At 45.1% G+C, this 21,083-nt stretch overlaps 1 protein-coding gene across 2 annotated transcripts in view; it reads left to right on the forward strand.

Moving 5' to 3' along the window:
* The window catches only part of LOC115463787 (zinc finger protein 707-like), a 50,449-nt gene that overhangs the window by 11,290 nt on the left and 18,076 nt on the right, over nucleotides 1–21,083 (forward strand). Inside the window, exons 2-4 of one of the 2 annotated variants that reach the window (XM_030194567.1) lie at nucleotides 1,279–1,405; nucleotides 9,995–10,108; nucleotides 17,809–18,009. In XM_030194567.1, coding sequence (XP_030050427.1) covers nucleotides 1,279–1,405; nucleotides 9,995–10,108; nucleotides 17,809–18,009 — 442 coding nt within the window. Of the gene's footprint in view, nucleotides 1–1,278; nucleotides 1,406–9,994; nucleotides 10,109–17,808; nucleotides 19,657–21,083 lie in introns of those variants that run through there. The other variant, XM_030194559.1, reaches the window with a different exon arrangement.

The raw sequence follows: 21,083 nt of genomic DNA on the forward strand, positions 1-21,083 counted from the left end.
TGCTACCTCAGCTCCACAGGTTCCCTTCTCCCTCTGCCCCGGACAGGAAGTAACAGCAGAGGGAGCAGGGAACCGGCAGAGCCAACAGCTGCATGGCTGCTCCCTGCACCTCTCCTGCAGCGTGCACCCTCGGTGGACTGCCCCACCCTCGTTATGCCACTGGGTCCAACTCCTTCCCCGCTTCTAGGCTTCCTTCTAGAAACTACCAGAAACTGCTGTAATCCTCTGGCAGGAGATCCGAGTACCTGTGCACTAGAACTAGGGTTACCATATGTCCGGATTTACCCGGACATGTCCTCTTTTTGAGGACATGTCCGGGCAACCGGGTGGGTTTTCCCAATCTATCCGTTTGTCTGGATTTCTGGACAAAACAGTCAGGCTGGTGGGCGGGTCGTCCTATGACGGCCCGCCCACCAGCCTGCCCGTTTGTCCAGAAATCCAGACAAACGGGCAGATTGCTAGCCTCCCCTCCCCTTACTTACTACTGCCCTGGTGGTCTAGTGACCTCTTCGGGGCAAGAAAGAGCCCCCTCTTTCCTGCCCGGAGTGCTGCCCTGCACGCATCCTTCCTGTCGCTGATTGCGGAGCCAATTGAAAATGGCCGCCGAAGTGGCCTCGCGAGACTTCAACTCTTGGTGGCCATTTTGAATTGGCTCCGCGATCAGCGACAGGAAGGATGCGTGCAGGGCAGCGCTCCGGGGCCCCGAAGAGGTCACTAGACCACCAGGGCAGTAGTATGGTAAGGGGAGGGGGGGAGGGGAAATGTGACAAGGGGCAGAGCGAGGGTGGGGCAGGGTGGGCATGACAGGGGGCAGGGCATGTGTCCTCCTTTTAGGGGGACAAAATATGGTAACCCTAACTAGAACACATGAAAAAAAAAAACAGCAGGTCAGAACTGTAGCCTAGAGACCCAAGGTTTGCAGATGGCTAAAACGAAAAAAACCCAAAGCCACCAACCATTCACTCATATGGGCTGACAGAAAAGAAGGCTTCCAGCTACCAACTGTATAGAGACACTGATGCACTGTTAGGGACAACAAGGGAAAAATCCATAAAGCCATACACTATATATTTTCCCTTACACTTACAAGAAGTTGTCCTTTTGTATAAAGGGTTATTCCATAGAATTAACATTCCAGCTGATGCCCAGGGTCTCTCCAAATGTGGGCTCATAAGATCCTTGTTAATATCATACAACCTTTAGAGGTGAACATGTCAGGAATTTTCACTGATGTGCCTGAAGCAGTGGGTACTGATCAGGTCCCTCTTCCTCTTCCAGGTCCCTGTGACATTTGAGGACGTCGCTGTCTATTTCAGCGAGGATGAGTGGGGGATGTTAGCAGGATGGCAGAAGGAGCTGTACAAGGAGACCATGAAGGAGAATTATGAAACTCTGACCCTGCTGGGTAAAGATGATTTTCTCTTCCTTTATTACAAGTTGCGCCCTGCTTTCAGTATGAGCAAAGTAGATGGAGGGTCACCCAGTCTTTTATCCGTAATGTGTCTGTCACACGTGATCTCTACCATGATATCACTATGTATTTGTCATACCGGAACTGGCGATCGCCAGCACGGTGCTATGTAAGCCACATTGAGCCTGCAAATAGGTGGGAAAATGTGGGGTACAAATGCAACAAATAAATAAATGAACAGTCAGTGGGTATTTGAGAGAGGACCAGCAGGGTCTTGCAGAGCATTATGCTGGCTTTGAAAGAAATCTCGGTAAATTTGGAAGATGGACTGAGCCAAATTGACAAGTTAAAGAGTGATAAATCGCCTAGACCGCATGGTATGGTGGTGGAAGCGTGGAATGGCCTCCCGGTGGAGGTTGTGGAGACGAGGACTGTGTCAGAATTTAAGAAAGTGTTTGTTTTGTTACATTTTGTACCCTGCGCTTTCCCACTCATGGCAGGCTCAATGCGGCTTACATGGGGCAATGGAGGGTTAAGTGACTTGCCCAGAGTCACAAGGAGCTGCCTGTGCCTGAAGTGGGAATCGAACTCAGTTCCACCACCCTAACCACTAGGCCACTCCTCCACTGTTGCTACTATTTGAGATTCTACATGGAATGTTGCTATTCCACTAGCAACATTCCATGTAGAAGTCGGCCCTTGCAGATCACCAATGTGGCCGTGCAGGCTTCTGCTTCTGTGAGTCTGACCACAAAACAGAAGCCTGCGCAGCCTTCTACATGGAATGTTGCTAATGGAATAGCAACATTCCATGTAGAATCTCCAATAGTAGCAACATTCCATGTAGAATCTTCAATAGTAGCAAATTTCCATGTAGAAGTCGGCCCTTGCAGATCACCAATGTGGCCGCGCAGCCTTCTACATGGAATGTTGCTAGTGGAATAGCAACAATCCATGTAGAATCTCCAATAGTATCTATTTTATTTTTGTTACATTTGTACCCCGCGCTTTCCCACTCATGGCAGGCTCAATGCAGCTTACATGGGGCAATGGAGGGTTAAGTGACTTGCCCAGAGTCACAAGGAGCTGCCTGTGCCTGAAGTGGGAATCGAACTCAGTTTCCTCAGTTCCCCAGGACCAAAGTCCACCACCCTAACCACTAGGCCACTCCTCTACTGTTGCTACTATTTGAGATTCTACATGGAATGTTGCTATTCCATGTAGAAGTCGGCCCTTGCAGATCACCAATGTGGCCGCGCAGGCTTCTGTTTCTGTGAGTCTGACGTCCTGCACATACGTGCAGGACGTCAGACTCACAGAAGCAGAAGCCTGCGTAGCCTTCTACATGGAATGTTGCTAGTGGAATAGCAACATTCCATGTAGAATCTCCAATAGTAGCAACATTCCATGTAGAATCTCCAATAGTATCTACTTTATTTTTGTTACATTTGTACCCCACACTTTCCCACTCATGGCAGGCTCAATGCGGCTTACATGGGGCAATGGAGGGTTAAGTGACTTGCCCAGAGTCACAAGGAGCTGCCTGTGCCTGAAGTAGGAATCGAACTCAGTTCCTCAGTTCCCCAGGACCAAAGTCCACCACCCTAACCACTAGGCCACTCCTCCACTCCACTCCACTGTCCGTGTGGGACAGGCACATGGGATCCTTTAGGAAAAGGAAGAGTTAGTGGTTATGGATGGATCGGCAGACTGGATGGGCCTTTATCTGCCATCATGTTTCTTTGTTTCTGAGTTCAGGCTCACAACACTGCTCATTTGCAGTTCATAGTTTGGCTGTGTGTAAATGCATTAGATTTGCAGAGGAATAAGGGGCCCTTTTACTAAGCTGCATAGGTGCCTACACGCACTCAGTGCACGTCAATTTGGAGTTACCGCCCGGCTACCGTGTGGCCCATATGGTAATTTCATTTTTGACCCTTGTCCACTACGCACGCCAGAAAATACATTTTATTTTCTGGCGCGTGGCAAAAATCGGGCAGTAACTCTGACTTGACGCGTGTAGGCGATTACCAATCTACTACATTTTTTTGAGGGGGTGAACAAACGTGGACAATGGGGAGCCGATGGATATTGTGTATCTGGATTTTCAGAAGGCGTTTGACAAAGTGCCTCATGAAAGACTCCAGAGGAAACTGGAGAGTCATGGGATCGGAGTTAGGGTATTACTATGGATTAAGAGCTGGTTGAAGGATAGGAAGCAAAGAGTAGGATTGAATGGTCAGTATTCTCAATGGAGAAGGGTAGTTAGTGGGGTCCCTTAGGGGTCTGTGCTGGGACCGCTGCTTTTTATCATATTTATAAATGACCTAGAGATGGGAGTAACTAGTGAGGTAATTAAATTCGCAGATGACACAAAGTTATTCAGGGCCGTCAAGTCACAGGAGGAGTGTGAAAGATTACAGGAGGACCTCGCGAGACTGGGGGATTGGGCGTCCAAGTGGCAGATGAAGTTCAATGTTGACAAGTGCAAAGTGATGCATGTAGGTAAGAGGAACCCGAATTACAGCTATGTCATGCAAGGTTCCGCGTTAGGAGTCACAGACCTAGAAAGGGATCTGGGCGTCATCGTTGATAAGACGTTTAAAACTTCTGCTCACTGTGCTGTGGTGGCTAAGAAAGCGCACAGATTGTTGAGTATTATTAGGTGTTGTATCGCTTCATGGTGCGACCGCACCTTGAATATTGTGTCCAATTCTGGTCGCCGCATCTCAAAAAAGATATAAAAGAATTGGAGAAGGTGCAGAGAAGGGCGACAAAAATGATAAAAGGGATGGAACGACTTCCCTATGAGGAAAGACTAAGACGGTTAGGGCTCTTCAGCTTGGAGAAAAGGTGGCTGAGGGGTGATGTGATAGAAGTCTATAAGATAATGAGTGGAGTAGAGCGGACAGATGTGAAGCGTTTGTTTACACTTTCAAACAATAATAGAACAAAGGGACACAAGATGAAGCTAGAATATGATAGATTTAAAACAAGAAGGAGAATGTAGTGACAGCAGCTGGCCTTACGGAGTTTAAGGGGGGTTTGGACAGATTCCTGAAGGAAAAGTCCATTGAACATTATTAAATATATATATTTTTTTGGGGGGGGGGGGGGGGGTTGCCAGGTTCTTGAAGCCTGGATTGGCCGTTGTCGGAGACAGGATGCTGGGTTTGATGGACCCTTGGTCTTTTCCCAGTATGGCGGTGCTTATGTCCCGCGAGAGACCTTACCACTACGTCAGTGGCTGGCGGTAAGGTCTCGGACCCAAAATGGACACCAGCCAATTTTTATTTTGCCGTATCTCCATTTTTGCGCTGTAATCTAGCAGTTTGTACTCACCAGAGTCCAAGCAATGTTTGAAGTGCTTTCATAGACAGATTACAAGGATTAACCCTTGATTCGGATATTGAACATACCCGCATCTTTCTAGTTTCATCAATATACATCCAATTCAAGTGACTCCTGAAGAAGGCCCTTGAGGGCCGAAACACGGCTCGTGTCGAGTCCTGGATGTTTAATAAAGTGCAAGTTTTTACATCGTCTGCTGCCCCCCCCCCCCGTTCTTTCCGTCACCCTTGTTGTGACTCAAGCATTGGATATATAAATTTATTTGGATTTTGGATCACAAGTAGCAGCAGTGGGGTTTGAACTGGCTGTCTCTGGATTGCAAGACCAGTGCTCTAACCACTAGGCCACTTTGCCACTCATACATCCCAAATTGTCCAAAAAGTCTTCTTGTGTTTAGGGGTGTGACGAGCATCCCACGTCGACATTTCCATTAGATTGTGAAACAAATTCTTCCAATGCCAGTATGACGGTGGGTGATCCTACATCCAATATTGCAGCAAACATTTTTTACCAAGAATACAAGATTTATGAAACAAGAACCCCCTCATACCGGGAGAGCGACCCACTAAGAGTCATCGTCCCGAACAGAACAGCCAGTGGGGATGTAAGTATAACGTGGAGGAGTGGCCTAGTGGTTAGGATGGTGGACTTTGGTCCTGGGGAAATGAGGAACTGAGTTCGAGTCCCACTTCAGGCACAGGCAGCTCCTTGTGACTCTGGGCAAGTCACTTAACCCTCCATTGCCCCATGTAAGCCGCATTGAGCCTGCCATGAGTGGGAAAGCACAGGGTACAAATGTAACAAAAATAAAATAGATACTATTGGAGATTCTACATGGAATGTTGCTACTATTGGAGATTCTACATGGAATGTTGCTATTCCACTAGCAACATTCCATGTAGAAGGCTGCGCAGTCTTCTGTTTCTGTGAGTCTGACGTCCTGCACGTACAGACTCACAGAAGCAGAAGCCTGCGCGGCCACATTGGTGATCTGCAAGGACCGACTTCTACATGGAATGTTGCTAGTGGAATAGCAACATTCCATGTAGAATCTCAAATAGTAGCAACAGTGGAGGAGTGGCCTAGTGGTTAGGGTGGTGGAACTGAGTTCGATTCCCACTTCAGGCACAGGCAGCTCCTTGTGACTCTGGGCAAGTCACTTAACCCTCCATTGCCCATGTAAGCCGCATTGAGCCTGCCATGAGTGGGAAAGCGCGGGGTAAAAAAAAAAAAAACCTTCCCCCCACAAGGATTCTAAAAAGTGCAACACTTTAGCCCAGAACACCTGGACTGGGGGACAAAGCCAAAAAGCATGAGAAGGGGTCATGTCCGTTCCCTTACATTTAGCACATAAAGATGTCTGCACACAGCCAGTATATAATAAGCTTGTTTCGGAGAAAAAAAAGGCTCTATTGAGAATCTGAAACTGGTACTCTCTATGGATTGTACTATGTACCTGACTTGGTAGGAGAGTAATAGCCCTAAGCAGATCCACCGGTTGGAGGTAAAATAACATAGTAAGTGACGGTAGATAAAGACTTTTATGGTCCATCCAGTCTACCCAACAAGATAAACTCATTTTACATGGTTATGTGATACTTTATACCCGAGTTTGATTTGTCCTTGCCTTTCTCAGGGCACAGACCCTAGAAGTCTGCCCAGCACTGTTCCTGTACTAAAAGTTCTGAAGATTCTGGAATCCTAAAGAGTTACAAGATTCCGGAATCCCAATTAGTAGCAACATTCCATGTAGAACCCCAAAGAGTAAAATAGTAACTAAAGGCAGATAAAGACCTGAACGGTCCATCCATTCTGCCCAACAAAATTAACTCATTTACACGGTATGTGATACTTTATATGTATACCAGAGTTTGATTTGTCCTTGCCATTCTCAGGGCACAGACCGTAGAAGTCTGCCCAGTACTGTTCTTGTACTAAGTTCTGAAGCTAATGTCGAAACCCCTTAAAATTTACACTCAAGCCCATCCCTGTCTATTCAGTCACGAGGATCCGAAGCTCTGTTTTCCATCTCTGAATTATAACCTCATGGTTCTTTGAGGGGGCTAATGTGGTAAGCAGCTTATAGAGACTAGACACAGATGTCCGTGGTTGACCCGATGGAACAAAAAAGGGAAAGGGAAATGGGACTTGATATACTGCCTTTCTGAGGTTTTTGCAACTACATTCAAAGCGGTTTACATATATTCAGATACTTATTTTGTACCAGGGGCAATGGAGGGTTAAGTGACTTGCCCAGAGTCACAAGGAGCTGCAGTGGGAATTGAACCCAGTTCCCCAGGATCAAAGTCCACTGCACTAACCACTAGGCTACTCCTCCACTCATCTCGAGTACCAGCCAAGCCTTATGCAAACATATAAAGCAGCCATATAATGACCAGACTAGACCAGACTGCCAGTTGTTGAGATGTATTACGCAAAAGGTCAGGAATATTAGAAGCATAAATGTTTCTCAGGTTGGCCGATAAGAAGATTCCCAAATATCGAAAGCCTGCAGCTGCCCATTTTAAAGGAAAAGTCCCCACCCATCCATCTCAAAGGGACTGAGTAGTAGCAACCCTCTCAGATTTATCCATATTAAGCTTAAATCCCAAGAATGCTCCAACTTCTGTGAAACTCTCTAAAAGTACCAATGCCGACTCTTGAGGATTAGCAATATGAACGAGAATGTCATCTGCAAAGGCAGACATCTTGAATTTGGCTCGCCCAATTGGGATACCAACTGGGCACTGCCTCCACCCCCCCTCCCCCCACCACCCTGGGCCCTTGGGCAGTGCCGGGTTGCCCGTATGGTCAGTTCATCCCCTGGTGCCCCAATTTTCTGTGGGAGAAGCAGATCCACAACTGCACTATATATACACTGATTTACTATAACATAGTAATTAAGGAATTGCACCTTTCAAGCTGTCTTTCCTTTTCATCTCCTTTCCTAATCCTCTCCTAATCACAGACACTGAAAGCCAGCACATCGCAAATCAAACATACACAACCAAAACACGTAAACAGAGGCACCCACACATACCGCACAAGTGGAAAGCACAGACAAAACAGACCCACAAACAATCGATACAGAGGGGTTTAGAAAGAATTCCATGAGCCGTGATCTTCCTGCTTTTCCCCTCTTGTTAACTTTAGCAAAGGTTTCCATTTGGGGTGAATTCTATATATGGCGCTGAGATTTAAAAAAAAAACACTCTTAGCTGGGGATTCTATATATAGCGTGTAGATTTACATGCTGAAATCCAGGTGCATTCTAAAACTGCGTGCCTGAGTTAATTGGCTCAACAAGCCAATCAGCATTTTTAACAGCACTTAACAAGTAAAAGTGAGCACTAATTGGCAGTAATTGCACAACTCCGTAAGCACATGCTATAATGAACTGCGCCCAAATGGTGAAACGCGCAGTTTAAAATAAATGTGCATAGTTCAAAAGGGGGCGTGTTTATGGGCATTTTGTGGCCATGCCAAAATTTACGCGCGTAGTTATAGAATACGGCCCAATCCGCCTAAATCTACGTGCCAGGATTTACGCCAGGTTTTCATTAGTGTAAATGGGCACGTGCAAGGCGCAATGGTATCGACTAAGCGTATTCTATATTCCGCGCATAAATCTTATAGAATACGCTTAAGGACACCGCCAAGGACACTAAGGTCCTCCCAAGGAGTATCTCTAACCACACCCTCTCCAAAAGACATTACACAATGTGATACCCACAAGCGAGCCTTCTCCCGAGTAGCCCCACACTCTGGAATGCAGTGCCTGAAGGCTGTGCTTAATACAAGACTATCTCTACTTCAAGAAGCAAGTGAAAGCTTGGCTCTTCAACCAGGCCTTTAATGGAAGAAGTAACTAACTTGTTAGTCTCACTCACACACACAAGGATTGACTCGGGCTGCACATACTGCAGTGGGACGTGTTTATCCACTCCTACCCTAGCTGAGATAATATTAACCATCTCTCTGACCTCACGTGCAACTTCTTCAAATCAATCATCTTACTTTCTAATTCGTCCTACTTTCTTACTCAGCTATATGTTACAACTTTGCCTTACCCTACACTACCAATTGTAATGTTCTAGTACATATTGTGTTGTCATTGCAAGTAGTTTACCATGCCATACTTTGTATTGTTGTTTGAATATTTTTACTGCTCTAATTGCCTCCTGCTCATGTTTGATCTATTCTTACTGTACACCGCCTTGAGTGAATTCCTTCAAAAAGGCGGTAAATAAATCCTAATAAATAAATAAAATAATTAATTAAGCGAAACTGGGTTCTGTGTGGATTTTTTAGGCGCCATATATAGAATCCGGCCCTTGGCGCTATTCTGTAATGTCATCTGAAGTTAGGCGTGGTTTATAGAATACATATAGCAGCCGTCCCTGGACTAACAATTTTTACATTGACTAAACCTGGTGTAAATGCCCACGCTTAAGTTAGATGTGGATCAGGCATATTCTGTGACAGCGCACGTAGTTTTTAGGAACGTCCATACCCCCTCCCACAGCCACCCCCCTTTTGTGATCCACGCGTTAGAATTTCTGCGCACCACTTTACAAAATACGCTTAGAAAGCTGCCTGCGGAAATTCTAATTAGTGCCAATTAGTGCCGATAATTGCCTGTTAGTGGCCAATTATCGGCACCGATAGCATATTAAATTGTGCCAAAATTATGCACACTTTAGTCGCCAAATATAGAATTCCCCCCCCTTTATGGTGTGGTATACATTTGAAGGATCTGAATGTCCTCTCATTTTGCCCCATCTCTCCTCTTCTCTGAGATATTCAGGGGGGTCGTTTACTAAGGCGCGCTGGCCTTTTAGCGCATGTTTAAAAATAGGCACGTGCTAAACGCTAACGATACCAATGTATTCCTATGGATGTCTTTAGTGTTTAGCATGCGCCTATTTTTAATGCGCGCTAAAAACACCAGTGGGCCTTAGCCAATGACTCCTTCATATTTTAAATTCTTCAGTCACATCTCAAAGGACTGGCTGCTTTCCTGCTCTAATTTAATTACTCAAGTTTTAATATTAGTCAGGTGGCGTCTCTTTGTATTGACATCTGTAATATTTCCTCATGCATTTCGAAGGAGCTTCAGGCTGTGCAAGTGATTGTATAAACTTGAATTCACTCTCTGTACAAATACATTAGTTGCAAATATTTTCCTTAATTTAGGAGAAAGCTGATGTGATTCTTTTTTGCTTGAAATAGGTTGTTTATCTGAGAAACCTTCTCTTATATCAAAGATTGAGCGGGAGGAAGATCCGTGTGTTAGGGACCAGCAGGACCCCAGAGATAGAAGGAAACTGAGAAGCTCCTGGAGAGGTGAGTGAGGGGAAGATGCCTGGGCGGTCTGAGGTACCTATTCTGTTGCATGTGGGAAAGAGGAACCCAAATTATAGCTACGTCATGCAAGGTTCCACGTTAGGAGTCACCGACCAAGAAAGGGATCTAGGTGTCGTCGATGATATGTTGAAACCTTCTGCTCAGTATGCTGCTGCGGCAAAGAAAGCAAATAGAACGTTAAGTATTATTAGGAAAGGAATGGAAAATAAAAATGAGAATGTTATAATGCCTTTGTATCGCTCCATGGTGTGACTGCACCTCGAATATTGTGTTCAATTCTGGTCGCCGCATCTCAAAAAAGATATAGTGGAATTAGAAAAGGTGCAGAGAAGGGCAACAAAAATGATAAAGGGGATGGGACGACTTCCCTATGAGGAAAGGCTGAAGCGGCTAGGGCTCTTCAGTTTGGAGAAAAGGCGGCTGAGGGGAGATACGATAGAGGTCTATAAAATAATGAGTGGAACGGGTAGATGTGAAGCGTGTGTTTACTGTTTCCAAAAATACTAGGACTAGGGGGCATGCGATGAAGCTACAAAGCAGTAAATTTAAAACGAATCTGAGAAAAATTTTCTTCACTCAACGTGTAATTAAACTCTGGAATTTGTTGCCAGGAAATGTGGTAAAGGCGGTTAGCTTAGCGGAGTTTTAAAAAGGTTTGGACGGCTTCCTAAATGAAAAGTCCGTAGACCATTATTAAATTGGACTTGGGGAAAATCCACTATTTCTGGGATAAGCAGTATAAAATGTTTTGTACTTTTTTGGGATCTTGCCGGGTATTTGTGACCTGGATTGGCCACTGTTGCAAACAGGATGCTGGGCTTGATGGACCTTTGGTCTGTCCCAGTATGGCAATACGTATGTACTTATATTCCGCCATATCTCCAAATGGATTCACTGTGGATTACAAGACAAGAAACTTCTCAATTAGATGGAATTACAAAATTGACAACTACAACTTAAATCAAACCATATTAATCTCTGAAAATAATAAAGTTTTCAACTGTTTTCCCAAATCATAAGTAAGATTGGATTGACCTAACCTGATGCTGAATATTGTTCCAAATTTTTACTCCAAGATATTGAAAGGAATAAAGCAAATGATTTGTAAACCTTATTCCCTTAAAATTCGGAAACTTTAAGAAATCAAAATTGATAGAAGAAGAAGTTCGCCTCATAGATAATAAAGTTAAATCATTTGAATCCCTTAAAATCCACCCTGTCAGACTGTCATAGTAATGCTTGAATGTTTTCACTTATATACACTGTCAGCTAGCACATTTGCTTATTTCCGATCTGACGAAGAAGGGCAACCTTCGAAAGCTAATCAAGAAATGTATTAAGTTATGTCCAATAAAAAAGGTATCATCTTATTTTCTTTTCCATGTTTTATTTTGTTTGATTTCTATTGATAACCTTAAGAGTGGACTAACACGGCTACCACACTCCTCTACTTAAGATTTGGAAACTGTAAGAAATCGATAGAACGGGAAATTTGCCGCATTGATAATAAAGTAACATAGTAGATGATGGCAGAAAAAGACCTGCACAGTCCATCCAGTCTGCCCAAGAAATGTGCCACTTTTTTGTGTATACCTTACCTTGATTTGTACCTGTCTTTTTCAGGGCACAGACTGTACAAGTCTGCCCAGCACTATCCCCACCTCCCAACCACCAGCCCCGCCTCCACCATCGGCTCTGGCACAGACCGTATAAGTCTGCCCAGCACTATCCCCGCCTCCCAACCACCAGCCCCGCCTCCCACTGTGATTTGTACCTGTCTTTTTCAGGGCACAGACCGTACAAGTCTGCCCAGCACTATCCCCGCCTCCCAACCACCAGCCCCGCCTCCCACTGTGATTTGTAACTGTCTTTTTCAGGGCACAGACCGTACAAGTCTGCCCAGCACTATCCCCGCCTCCCAACCACCAGCCCCGCCTCCCACTGTGATTTGTACCTGTCTTTTTCAGGGCACAGACCGTACAAGTCTGCCCAGCACTATCCCCGCCTCCCAACCACCAGCCCCGCCTCCCACTACCGGCTCTGTTATCCAATCTCGGCTAAGCTCCTGAGGATCCATTTCTTCTGAACAGGATTCCTTTATGTTTATCCCACGCATGTTTGAATTCCGTTACCGTTTTCATCTCCACCACCTCCCGCGGAAATCATTTAAAAGACAGGTTGCGTTTTGACCTGCTAAACCTTTGAATGTCATACAGGCTAGTTTAAACTTGATACGAGAATGAACCGGAAGCCAGTGTAATTTTGCCAAAAGAAGAATCGCGCTCTCAAATCTACCAGCTCTCAGAATCAATCTAGCGGCCGTATTCTGAAGCAACTGCAATCTCCGCAAAAGTTTGAATGTCAATCCTCCATATAAAGAATGACAAGAATTCAAATGTGGTAGAAGAAACAATTGAGCGATAGCGCGAAAACATTCCATGCTCAAACTAGACCGTATTTCTCTTAACTGACGCAATCTGAAGTTAAATGTTGTTACCAATGCTGTAATTTGATCGTCAAAAGAAAGAGTCGAGTTTAATATTACTCTGAAAATTTTAGACTTATTAGTAATCTGAAAGTCTTCTCCTGTGATTAATTTTAAAGATTTATGGGGGTAGTGAATCATAATTTCCAAACCACACAATATTTGAATTTTGCTTATTCGGCTTCAAAAAATTAGCACCAGCCCATGAGTCAATCAAATTAATATTTTCAATTAACATAGATACAGTATCGTCAAAAGTAGCCAGAGCAGGACAAAGCAAAAGATATGTCATCTGCATATGTCATTATTTGTTCGCTGGGTAAATGTCTCCTGTCGTCCCCCTTCTCCCCCACTGCTAACTCCCGGCTCCGTTCCTTCTATCTCGCTGCTCCCTATGCCTGGAATAGACTCCCTGAGCCGGTACGTCAGGCTCAGTCTCTGGCTGTCTTCAAGTCTAGGCTTAAAGCCCACCTCTTCGCAACTGCTTTGGACTCCTAACCATGACTCTCTTACTCAACACCCTCACTTATCACCCCTACCACTGCAATTTCTCCACCCCTAGCTGTCTGTTCGTCTGTCCAGTTTAGATTGTAAGCTCTGTTGAGCAGGGACTGTCTTTTCATGTTCATTTGTACAGCGCTGCGTAAGTCTAGTAGCACTATAGAAATGTTTAATAGTAGTAGTAGTAGTAATTTGTAACCCAAGAGGTGATAACCAAGCTCCTAAGGGTCTCGTGTATACATTAAACAATAAAGGAGACAGTGGAGACCCCTGGGGCACTCCACCACCAGGTTACCGGGATTCAGAAAAGACTCCATTCTTGCATACTAAATAATATATGTATCTGAGAGAGGAAAAGTTTGGTCGGGGGCAATCTGGGGGCACCTCTGTATTTTGAGGGGAGGAGTAGAAAGTGGGTGATTGAGGGCTTCCGATTCCTATAGGATTTTGTCACAGGTTCATTTTCCTTCCCTTTGTGTCTGCTGAACGTCATCAAGGAGGGAGATTGCAGTAGTCCAGCTACTGGTTTTACCATACCTGGAATACTGCAATATTATCTTTAAGTCCGTATATATTACTACTACTACTACTACTTAACATTTCTAGAGCGCTACTAGGGTTACGCAGCGCTGTACAAATTAACAAATAAGGACGGTCCCTGCTCAGAAGAGCTTACAATCTAAAGGACGAAATGTCAAGTTGGGGTAGTCTAGATTTCCTGAGTTAGAGGTGTTGTGATTAGGTGCCGAAAGTGACATTGAAGAGGTGGGCTTTGAGCAATGATTTGAAGACGGGCAGGGAGGGGGCCTGGCGTATGGGCTCAGGGAGTTTGTTCCAAGCATGGGGTGAGGCGAGGCAGAAAGGGCGGAGCCTAGAGTTGGCGGTGGTGGAGAAGGGTACTGAAAGGAGGAATTTGTCTTGAGAGCGGAGGTTACGGGTAGGGACGTAAGGGGAGATGAGGGTAGAGAGGTAAGGAGGGGCTGCAGCTATTCACTCTGCAGCTCCTCAGTACCTCTCCGCTCTTATCTTTCCCTACACTCCTCCCCATGGGTCAGGGCCGCCGAGAGGGGGGGAGAAAATGGCCTGGGCCTCCGGGGGGGGGGACCCAGCGCCGCCACCCGGCCTGCCCGCCTTCCGTCGCTCCCTAGCATTGAACTTAAGCGCCTCACCTTCGAAATCGCAGCAAGCAGCGGCAGACCACTCCTTCCTTCCGTGTCCCGCCCTCACCTGACGTAACTTCCGCAAGGGCGGGACTCGGAAGGAAGGAGTGGTCTGCCGCTGCTTGCTGAGCTTTCGAAGGTGAGGCGCTTAAGGTCAGTGCAGAGGGGCCCGGTGGAGGGGGGGCCCAGGGATGGCCTTGTCCCGGGCCTGGCCCAGTCTCTCGGCGGCCCTGCCATGGGTAAATCTCTCTTATCTGCACCCTTCTCCTCCACTGCTAACTCCAGACTCGGTTGCTTTTATCTTGCTGCACCATATGCCTGGAATAGACTTTTTGCTGTGGTAAGCATGAGTTAGTGCAGCAATTTTTCAACCAGTGTGCCACAGCACATTGGCATGCCGTGAATGGTCTGCAGGTGTGCCGTGGGACTCTCAGTGGCTGCGGTGGCTGGTAGGGATCCCCAAGCCCCATCGGCTGAAGATGTCCCTGAAGGCGCCCAGAAGCTCCTAAGCACAGTTCGGTAGTCGCTGATTCCGGTACTCTGCGCTTAGTTTTCACATATGCGCAGAGTACCCAGTGTTGGGGACATCCAAAAATTGTTTTTCTTCTCTGGGTCAGTCAAAGCTGTTGTTGAAGCCTCTTTCTCCTACAATTGACTGCTGGATTTTTCTTCCTTTTTTTTCTCATTTCTTAGGAGCTCTTAAATTTTATCTTGCTTTTATCAAACAACTAGTAAAAAAGGCCCGTTTCTGGAAGGAATGAAACGGGCGCTAGCAAGGCTTTCCTGGGAGTGTGTATGTTTGAGAGAGAGAGCCAGAGTGAATGTGCGGGTGTGTGACAGAGTGAGACTGTCTGTGTGACAGTGTGTGTGTGAGAATGAGAGTGTGTGACAGGGCCCCCTCCCCTGTTCCTAATGCCCCTCACCCCGTTCCCTCCCCTCCTTTTCCTCCTCCTTCTCACACTTTGGGTTCCTTAAGGCTTTCAAAAGTCTATGTACCCCAGTGGCCCTAATGGCCAGTATCTGGATACCCCACCGCTTTCCTCCTCACCCCTCCCCCAAGATGTAACACTTTCACGTCCTTCTTTTTTTTTTTTTTTTAAGTGTCCTACCTACCCTGTGTCCAAATGCCCGGCATTCAGATTGTGTTCCTCTCGTAAATTTTCATTTCTTTCATTCATTCAGAACTTGCCCCCCCTCCCCCCTGAACACTTTTGGTTCCTTCAGTCTTTTAAAACTCTCCTATGTACTCTGTGTGCTAATGGCCAGCATTCAGATTGTTTTCCTTTCCCAAATGTTCATGTCTTTCAGTCATTCAGAACTCCCTCCCCCCATTTAACACTTTCGGTTCCTTTAGTCTTTTAAACCTCTCCTATCAACCCTGTGTCCTAATGGCCAGCACTCCGATTGTTTTGCTTTGCCAAATTGTCTGTCACTGACGTCAGTGCATGCCTGCCTAGCAGACCACTTCCGGCAGGCACGGTCCCAGGCACATCCTGTTGGAGGTGAGAATTATTATATAGGATATTATAGACTAGTATTTTTTTTTCTGTGTGTCTGCGCATCTCGAGGGGGTAGGGCAGGGCGAGAAGAGGGTGGAGAGGATATATATCCTTAAAAAACTCATGGTATGCCTTGACAATTTTAGGGGCCCTTTTACTAAGCCGCTTAAGCGTCTACGCGAGCCCAACTTGTGCCAAAATGGAGTTACCGCCCGGCTGCCGCATGGCTCTTGCAGTAATTTCAGTTTTGGCGCGTGTCTGATACGCGCATCCGAAATCTTTTTTTTTTTTTTTTTTTCGGACGCACGCCAAGTGGCATTTGACGCACGTAGGTTATTACTGCCCGGTTACCGCTTGAGACTTTACCGCTAGGTCAATGGCTAGTGGTAAGGTCTCAGACCCAAATGGACGCGCGCCAATTTTGATTTTGCTGCACGTCCATTTTCGGCAAAAATTTTAAAAAGGCCTTTTTTACAGGTGTGCCGAAAAATGGATCGGCGCGTGCCCAAAACCCGTGCCTACACTACCGCAAGCCATTTTTCAGTGCACCTTAGTAAAAGGATCCCTTAGTGGCTTGTCAGTGTGCCGTGAAATGGAAAAAGGTTGACAATCTCTGAGTTACTGTTTGCCGCAGCTTTGTAAATGGGCCCCATAAATTTGCATAGGTTCCTTTTTGCATCCTTTCCCTTGCTAGTATTCCTCTTTCCCCATGCTTCCTGGATTTAAATATAGGGTTTGTGACATAAAAATAGCAGTACGATGCCTCCTTTTTATTACCTTCAGGTGTCCATTTGACAATAATCGGCCCTCCTAAATTGTTCATTGGCTGTTTTGGTCTGTCTTGTTTCAGTGGGTCCATGAACAGACTCCCCATGGCTCATACCCAGGGATCATCTTCACAAAACACTGAACAGTACTCAGTATTGGAAACAAACTATATTCCCAGTGTGTGAAACATTGATATACTAGTGGAACCAAGCTCGTTTTGTCAACAATGAAACGGGCCCTAGGAAGACTCTCGTGTAAGCGTTTTTTTCTCTTTCCCCCTGCCCTCCCCTCCATGTCCAGTGATCCTTCCCTCCCCTCCCCTCCCATCCCATGCCCTCCATGTCCGGTGATTCTCCTTTTCCCTGCCCTCCCATCCGTGTCCTGCGATTCTCTCCTCTCCTCCCATCCCATCCATGTCCCATCGATTCTCCTCTGCCCTCCCCTCCTCTGCCCTCTCCTCCATGTCCAGCGATTTGTACCTGAACATTCTCTGGCTGGCTGGTTTCATCCTGACGTCAGCTCGCCTCCAGCGTTCCCTTCCCTCTCACTGTTCTGCCCTCATCTGACGTCATTACATCGTTATGCGAGGGCGGAACAGTGAGAGGGAGGGGAACGCTGGAGGCTTGCTGACGTCAGGAGATGTTATGAACCCAGCCAGCCAGCCAGAGAACGTTGGAGGTACAAATTATTATATAGGATGTGTAAGAATGCAGAGAAAGGGTTAACTGATTCTCAGAGACCAAACACTTCTCATTGGCTCTTCCTCAGAGACCCACCTATAAATCTCATTGGCTGATTCCTTAGCCTGCCATTCCCAGTCCTCTAGCACTAATAATACAGAATGTCCATCATGTACTACTACTCATCATTTCTATAGCGCTACTATAATGTACACATTATAAACAGGTACTTTCTCTGTCCCTAGAGGGCTCACAATCTAAGTTTTTGTACCTGGAGCAATGGAAGGTTAAGTGACTTGCCCAAGGTCACAAGGAGCTGCAGTGGGAATAGAACCCAGGTTGGCAGGTTCAAAGCCCACTGTACTAACCTTAGGCCACGCCTCCCTAATTTAGGACAACTTTTTAATGAAACAAGAAATTCTATATCACCCCCATTAATTATCTGTCTAAAATTCAATTTCCTTCCAAAATCTATTTGTTTGAGTAAAACACAAGCCCCTAGTTCTCCTTTGCACGTTCAGCCCCAGAACCTTTCCTGTGCTACCAACCTATGAAATAATGTCTGTACATTCTCTCCTATTTGCAGGCTATGGGAACTATCATGAAAATAAGAAGCATCATAAGGGAAGTGCTGAAAATCAGGAGACCCACAGGACGCTCCCACAGAAAGACAAAGAAATGTTTATCGTGAGATCAGAGGGACGAAGAGGCTGGAAGCGAGATTCGGACACAAGCGAGGAAAGAGAAATCCCTGCAGAAATCAGGAGAAAGATGGACAGTAATTCTGGTAACGTGATAATCGCCACTAAAGCCCACATAGATACAGAAGAAAAGTTATCCATTTGTACAAAGTCAGAAGAAAATAGTGCCAGAAAAAGACCAACTTATCTCTCACCATCTCAAATACGTTAGGCAGAAACTGTTTCAATGTGCAGAATGTGGAAAAATCTTCAGTTCACATCGTATCTAAAAAAGCATAGAGGCCAGAAAGCTTGCAGTGAAGGCTTCAGTCAAAGACTGCACTTAAGACAACATCAGAGGATTCACATTTTGAGACACTATCCTCAAGAGAAACCACTTATACATCCTGATTGTAGTGAAAATTTAATGAGAAATCAATTTAAAAACGCACCAGAAATTCCATAAGGGAATAAAGCATTCAGATATCCTAAATGTGGCACAAGGTTCAAACCAAATTCAGATCTAAGGGCACGCGAGTGACCCATATAAAACAGAAACCATTTTCATGTAACAGCTTGTAGAAAAAGTTTCAGTCTGGAAATACAATTTAAAAGTACACGATAAGACGATCCATACAGGAGAGAAACCATTACCTGTCCACAGTGTGGTAACTGCTTTAATCAGAGAACACAATTAAAATCTCATCAGCGGTACCATCTGGGTGAGAAACCATGTAAGTGTGCTAGAGTGTGGTAAAAGTTTATGTGGAAATCGCATTTAAAAAAACATCAGCGATTCCATACGGGAGAGAAGCCTTATACATGTCCAGAGTGTGGTAAAAGTTTTAATCAGAAATCAAATTTAAAAACTCACCAGAGAATTCATACAGGAGAAAAGCCATTCATTTGTTCAGAGTGTGGTAAAGGGTTCAGTGAGAAATCATGTTTAAAAAACCCATCGGAGGATCCATACAGGGGAAAAAACCATTTAAATGCCCAGAATGTGGTAAAAGCTTTAATGATAGTTCATATTTAAAAACCCACCAAAGGATCCATACGGGGGAAAAACCATTAAATGTCTAGAGTGTGGAAAAAGTTTTAATAAGAAATCACATTTAACACGACACCAGAGGATCCATACGGAGAGAAACCATTTTCATGTTTAGAGTGTGGTAAAAGTTTTAATGAGATTCAAATTTAAAAACTCACCAGGGATTCCACACGGGAGAGAAAACCATTTAAGTGCCCAGAGTGTGGTAAGAGGTTTAACGGACAGTTCAAATCTAAGAACCCACCAAAGATCCATTTTGGGAGCGAGGGTGGTCTGCAGAGATGAGCAGCTGTTCATTTCTGAGGGGGGAGAGTACATGTTTCTCTCCCGAAATCGTGCTGATAATCATCATTCCATGACCTCATCATAAGAAATTTAAATCTCAGAAGTGAGGTAAGAATAACAGGAACACTGCATACTGGCTGAAGAGTTGCCCTGCTGATGAGGAAAAGGTGTTAGGGCTAAGGGTGATAGTAGTAATAATTTAAAACCCTTCAAGAGAAGATAACATTTTTCATGCAGCTTGAGGCTGTGGTTGAATTTGTTTCATGAACATAAGAATAGCCATACTGGTTCAGACCAATGGTCCATCCAGCCCAGTATCCAACAGTGGCCAATCCAGGTCACAAGCACCTGACACAAACCCAGTTAGTAACAACGTTCCGGAATCCTAAAGAGTAGCAACATTCCATGCTACCAATCCCAGGGCTTGCAGTGGCTTCCTCATGTCTGTCTCAATAGCAGACTATGGAGTTTTCCTCCAGGAACTTGTCCAAACCTTTTTTTAAACCCGATACACTAACCACTCCGGCAGCGAGTTCCAGAGCTTAACTATTTTTTGAGTGAGAAAAATATTTCCTCCTCTTTGTATTACAAGTATTTCTATGTAATTTCATTGAGTGTTCCCTATCTTTGTATTTTTTGACAAATTCAATTTCACTTCTACTGTTCTACACCACTCAGGGGCCTAATGCAGCAGGAGATTGGTACTGGAAGATTGGAGGGTGGCCAATGTAACACCGCTTTTTAAAAAAAGTTCCAGAGGAGATCCGGGAAATTATAGGACCGGTGAGTCTGACGTCGGTGCCGGGCAAAATGGTAGAGGCTATTATTAAGAACAAAATTACAGAGCATATTCAAAAGCATGGATTAATGAGACAAAGACAACATGGATTTAGTGACGGAAAATCTTGCCTCACCAATCTACTACATTTCTTTGAAGGGGGTGAACAAACATGTGGATAAAGGGGAGCCGGTTGATATTGTGTATCTGGATTTTCAGAAGGTGTTTGACAAAGTACCTCATGAAAGACTCCAGAGGAAATTGGAGACTCATGGGATAGGAGGTAGTGTCCTATTGTGGATTAAAAACTGGTTAAAAGATAGAAAACAGAGAGTAGGGTTAAATGGTCAGTATTCTCAATGGAGAAGGGTAGTTAGTGGGGTTCCCAGGGCTCTGTGCTGGGACCGCTGCTTTTTAACATATTTATAAATGACCTAGAGATGGGAGTAACTAGTGAGGTAATTAAATTTGCTGATGACAAAGTTATTGAAAGTTGTTAAATCTTCTCCTCTACTTCCCGAGCCTATGCGTCTAGCCCCATCTTTGGCCATTTTCAAGTCCAAGTCTGTTTGCCTGTCTTATCTAGGTTGTAAGCTCTTTGAGCAGGGACTGTCTTTTGTGTATGGTGTACAGCGCTGCATATGCCTTGTAGCGCTATAGAAATGATAAATAATAGTAGTAGTAGTAGTTAAATCGCGGGAGGATTGTGAAAAATTACAAGAGGACCTTACGAGACTGGGAGACTGTGTGTCTAAATGACAGATGACGTTTAATGTAAGCAAGTGCAAAGTGATGCATGTGGGAAAGAGGAACCCGAATTATAGCTACGTCATGCAAGGTTCCACGTTAGGAGTCACCGACCAAGAAAGGGATCTAGGTGTCGTCGCTGTTGAAACGTTCTGCTCTGTGTGCTGCTGCGGCTAAGAAAGCAAATAGAATGATAGGTATTATTAGGAAAGGAATGGAAAACAAAAATGAGGATGTTATAATGCCTTTGTATCGCTCCATGGTGCATCCGCACCTCAAATATTGTGTTCAATTCTGGTCGCCGCATCTCAAAAAAGATA

Source organism: Microcaecilia unicolor, chromosome 1 (genome assembly GCF_901765095.1).
Source record: "Microcaecilia unicolor chromosome 1, aMicUni1.1, whole genome shotgun sequence".
Classification (NCBI taxonomy): Eukaryota; Metazoa; Chordata; class Amphibia; order Gymnophiona; family Siphonopidae; genus Microcaecilia; species Microcaecilia unicolor.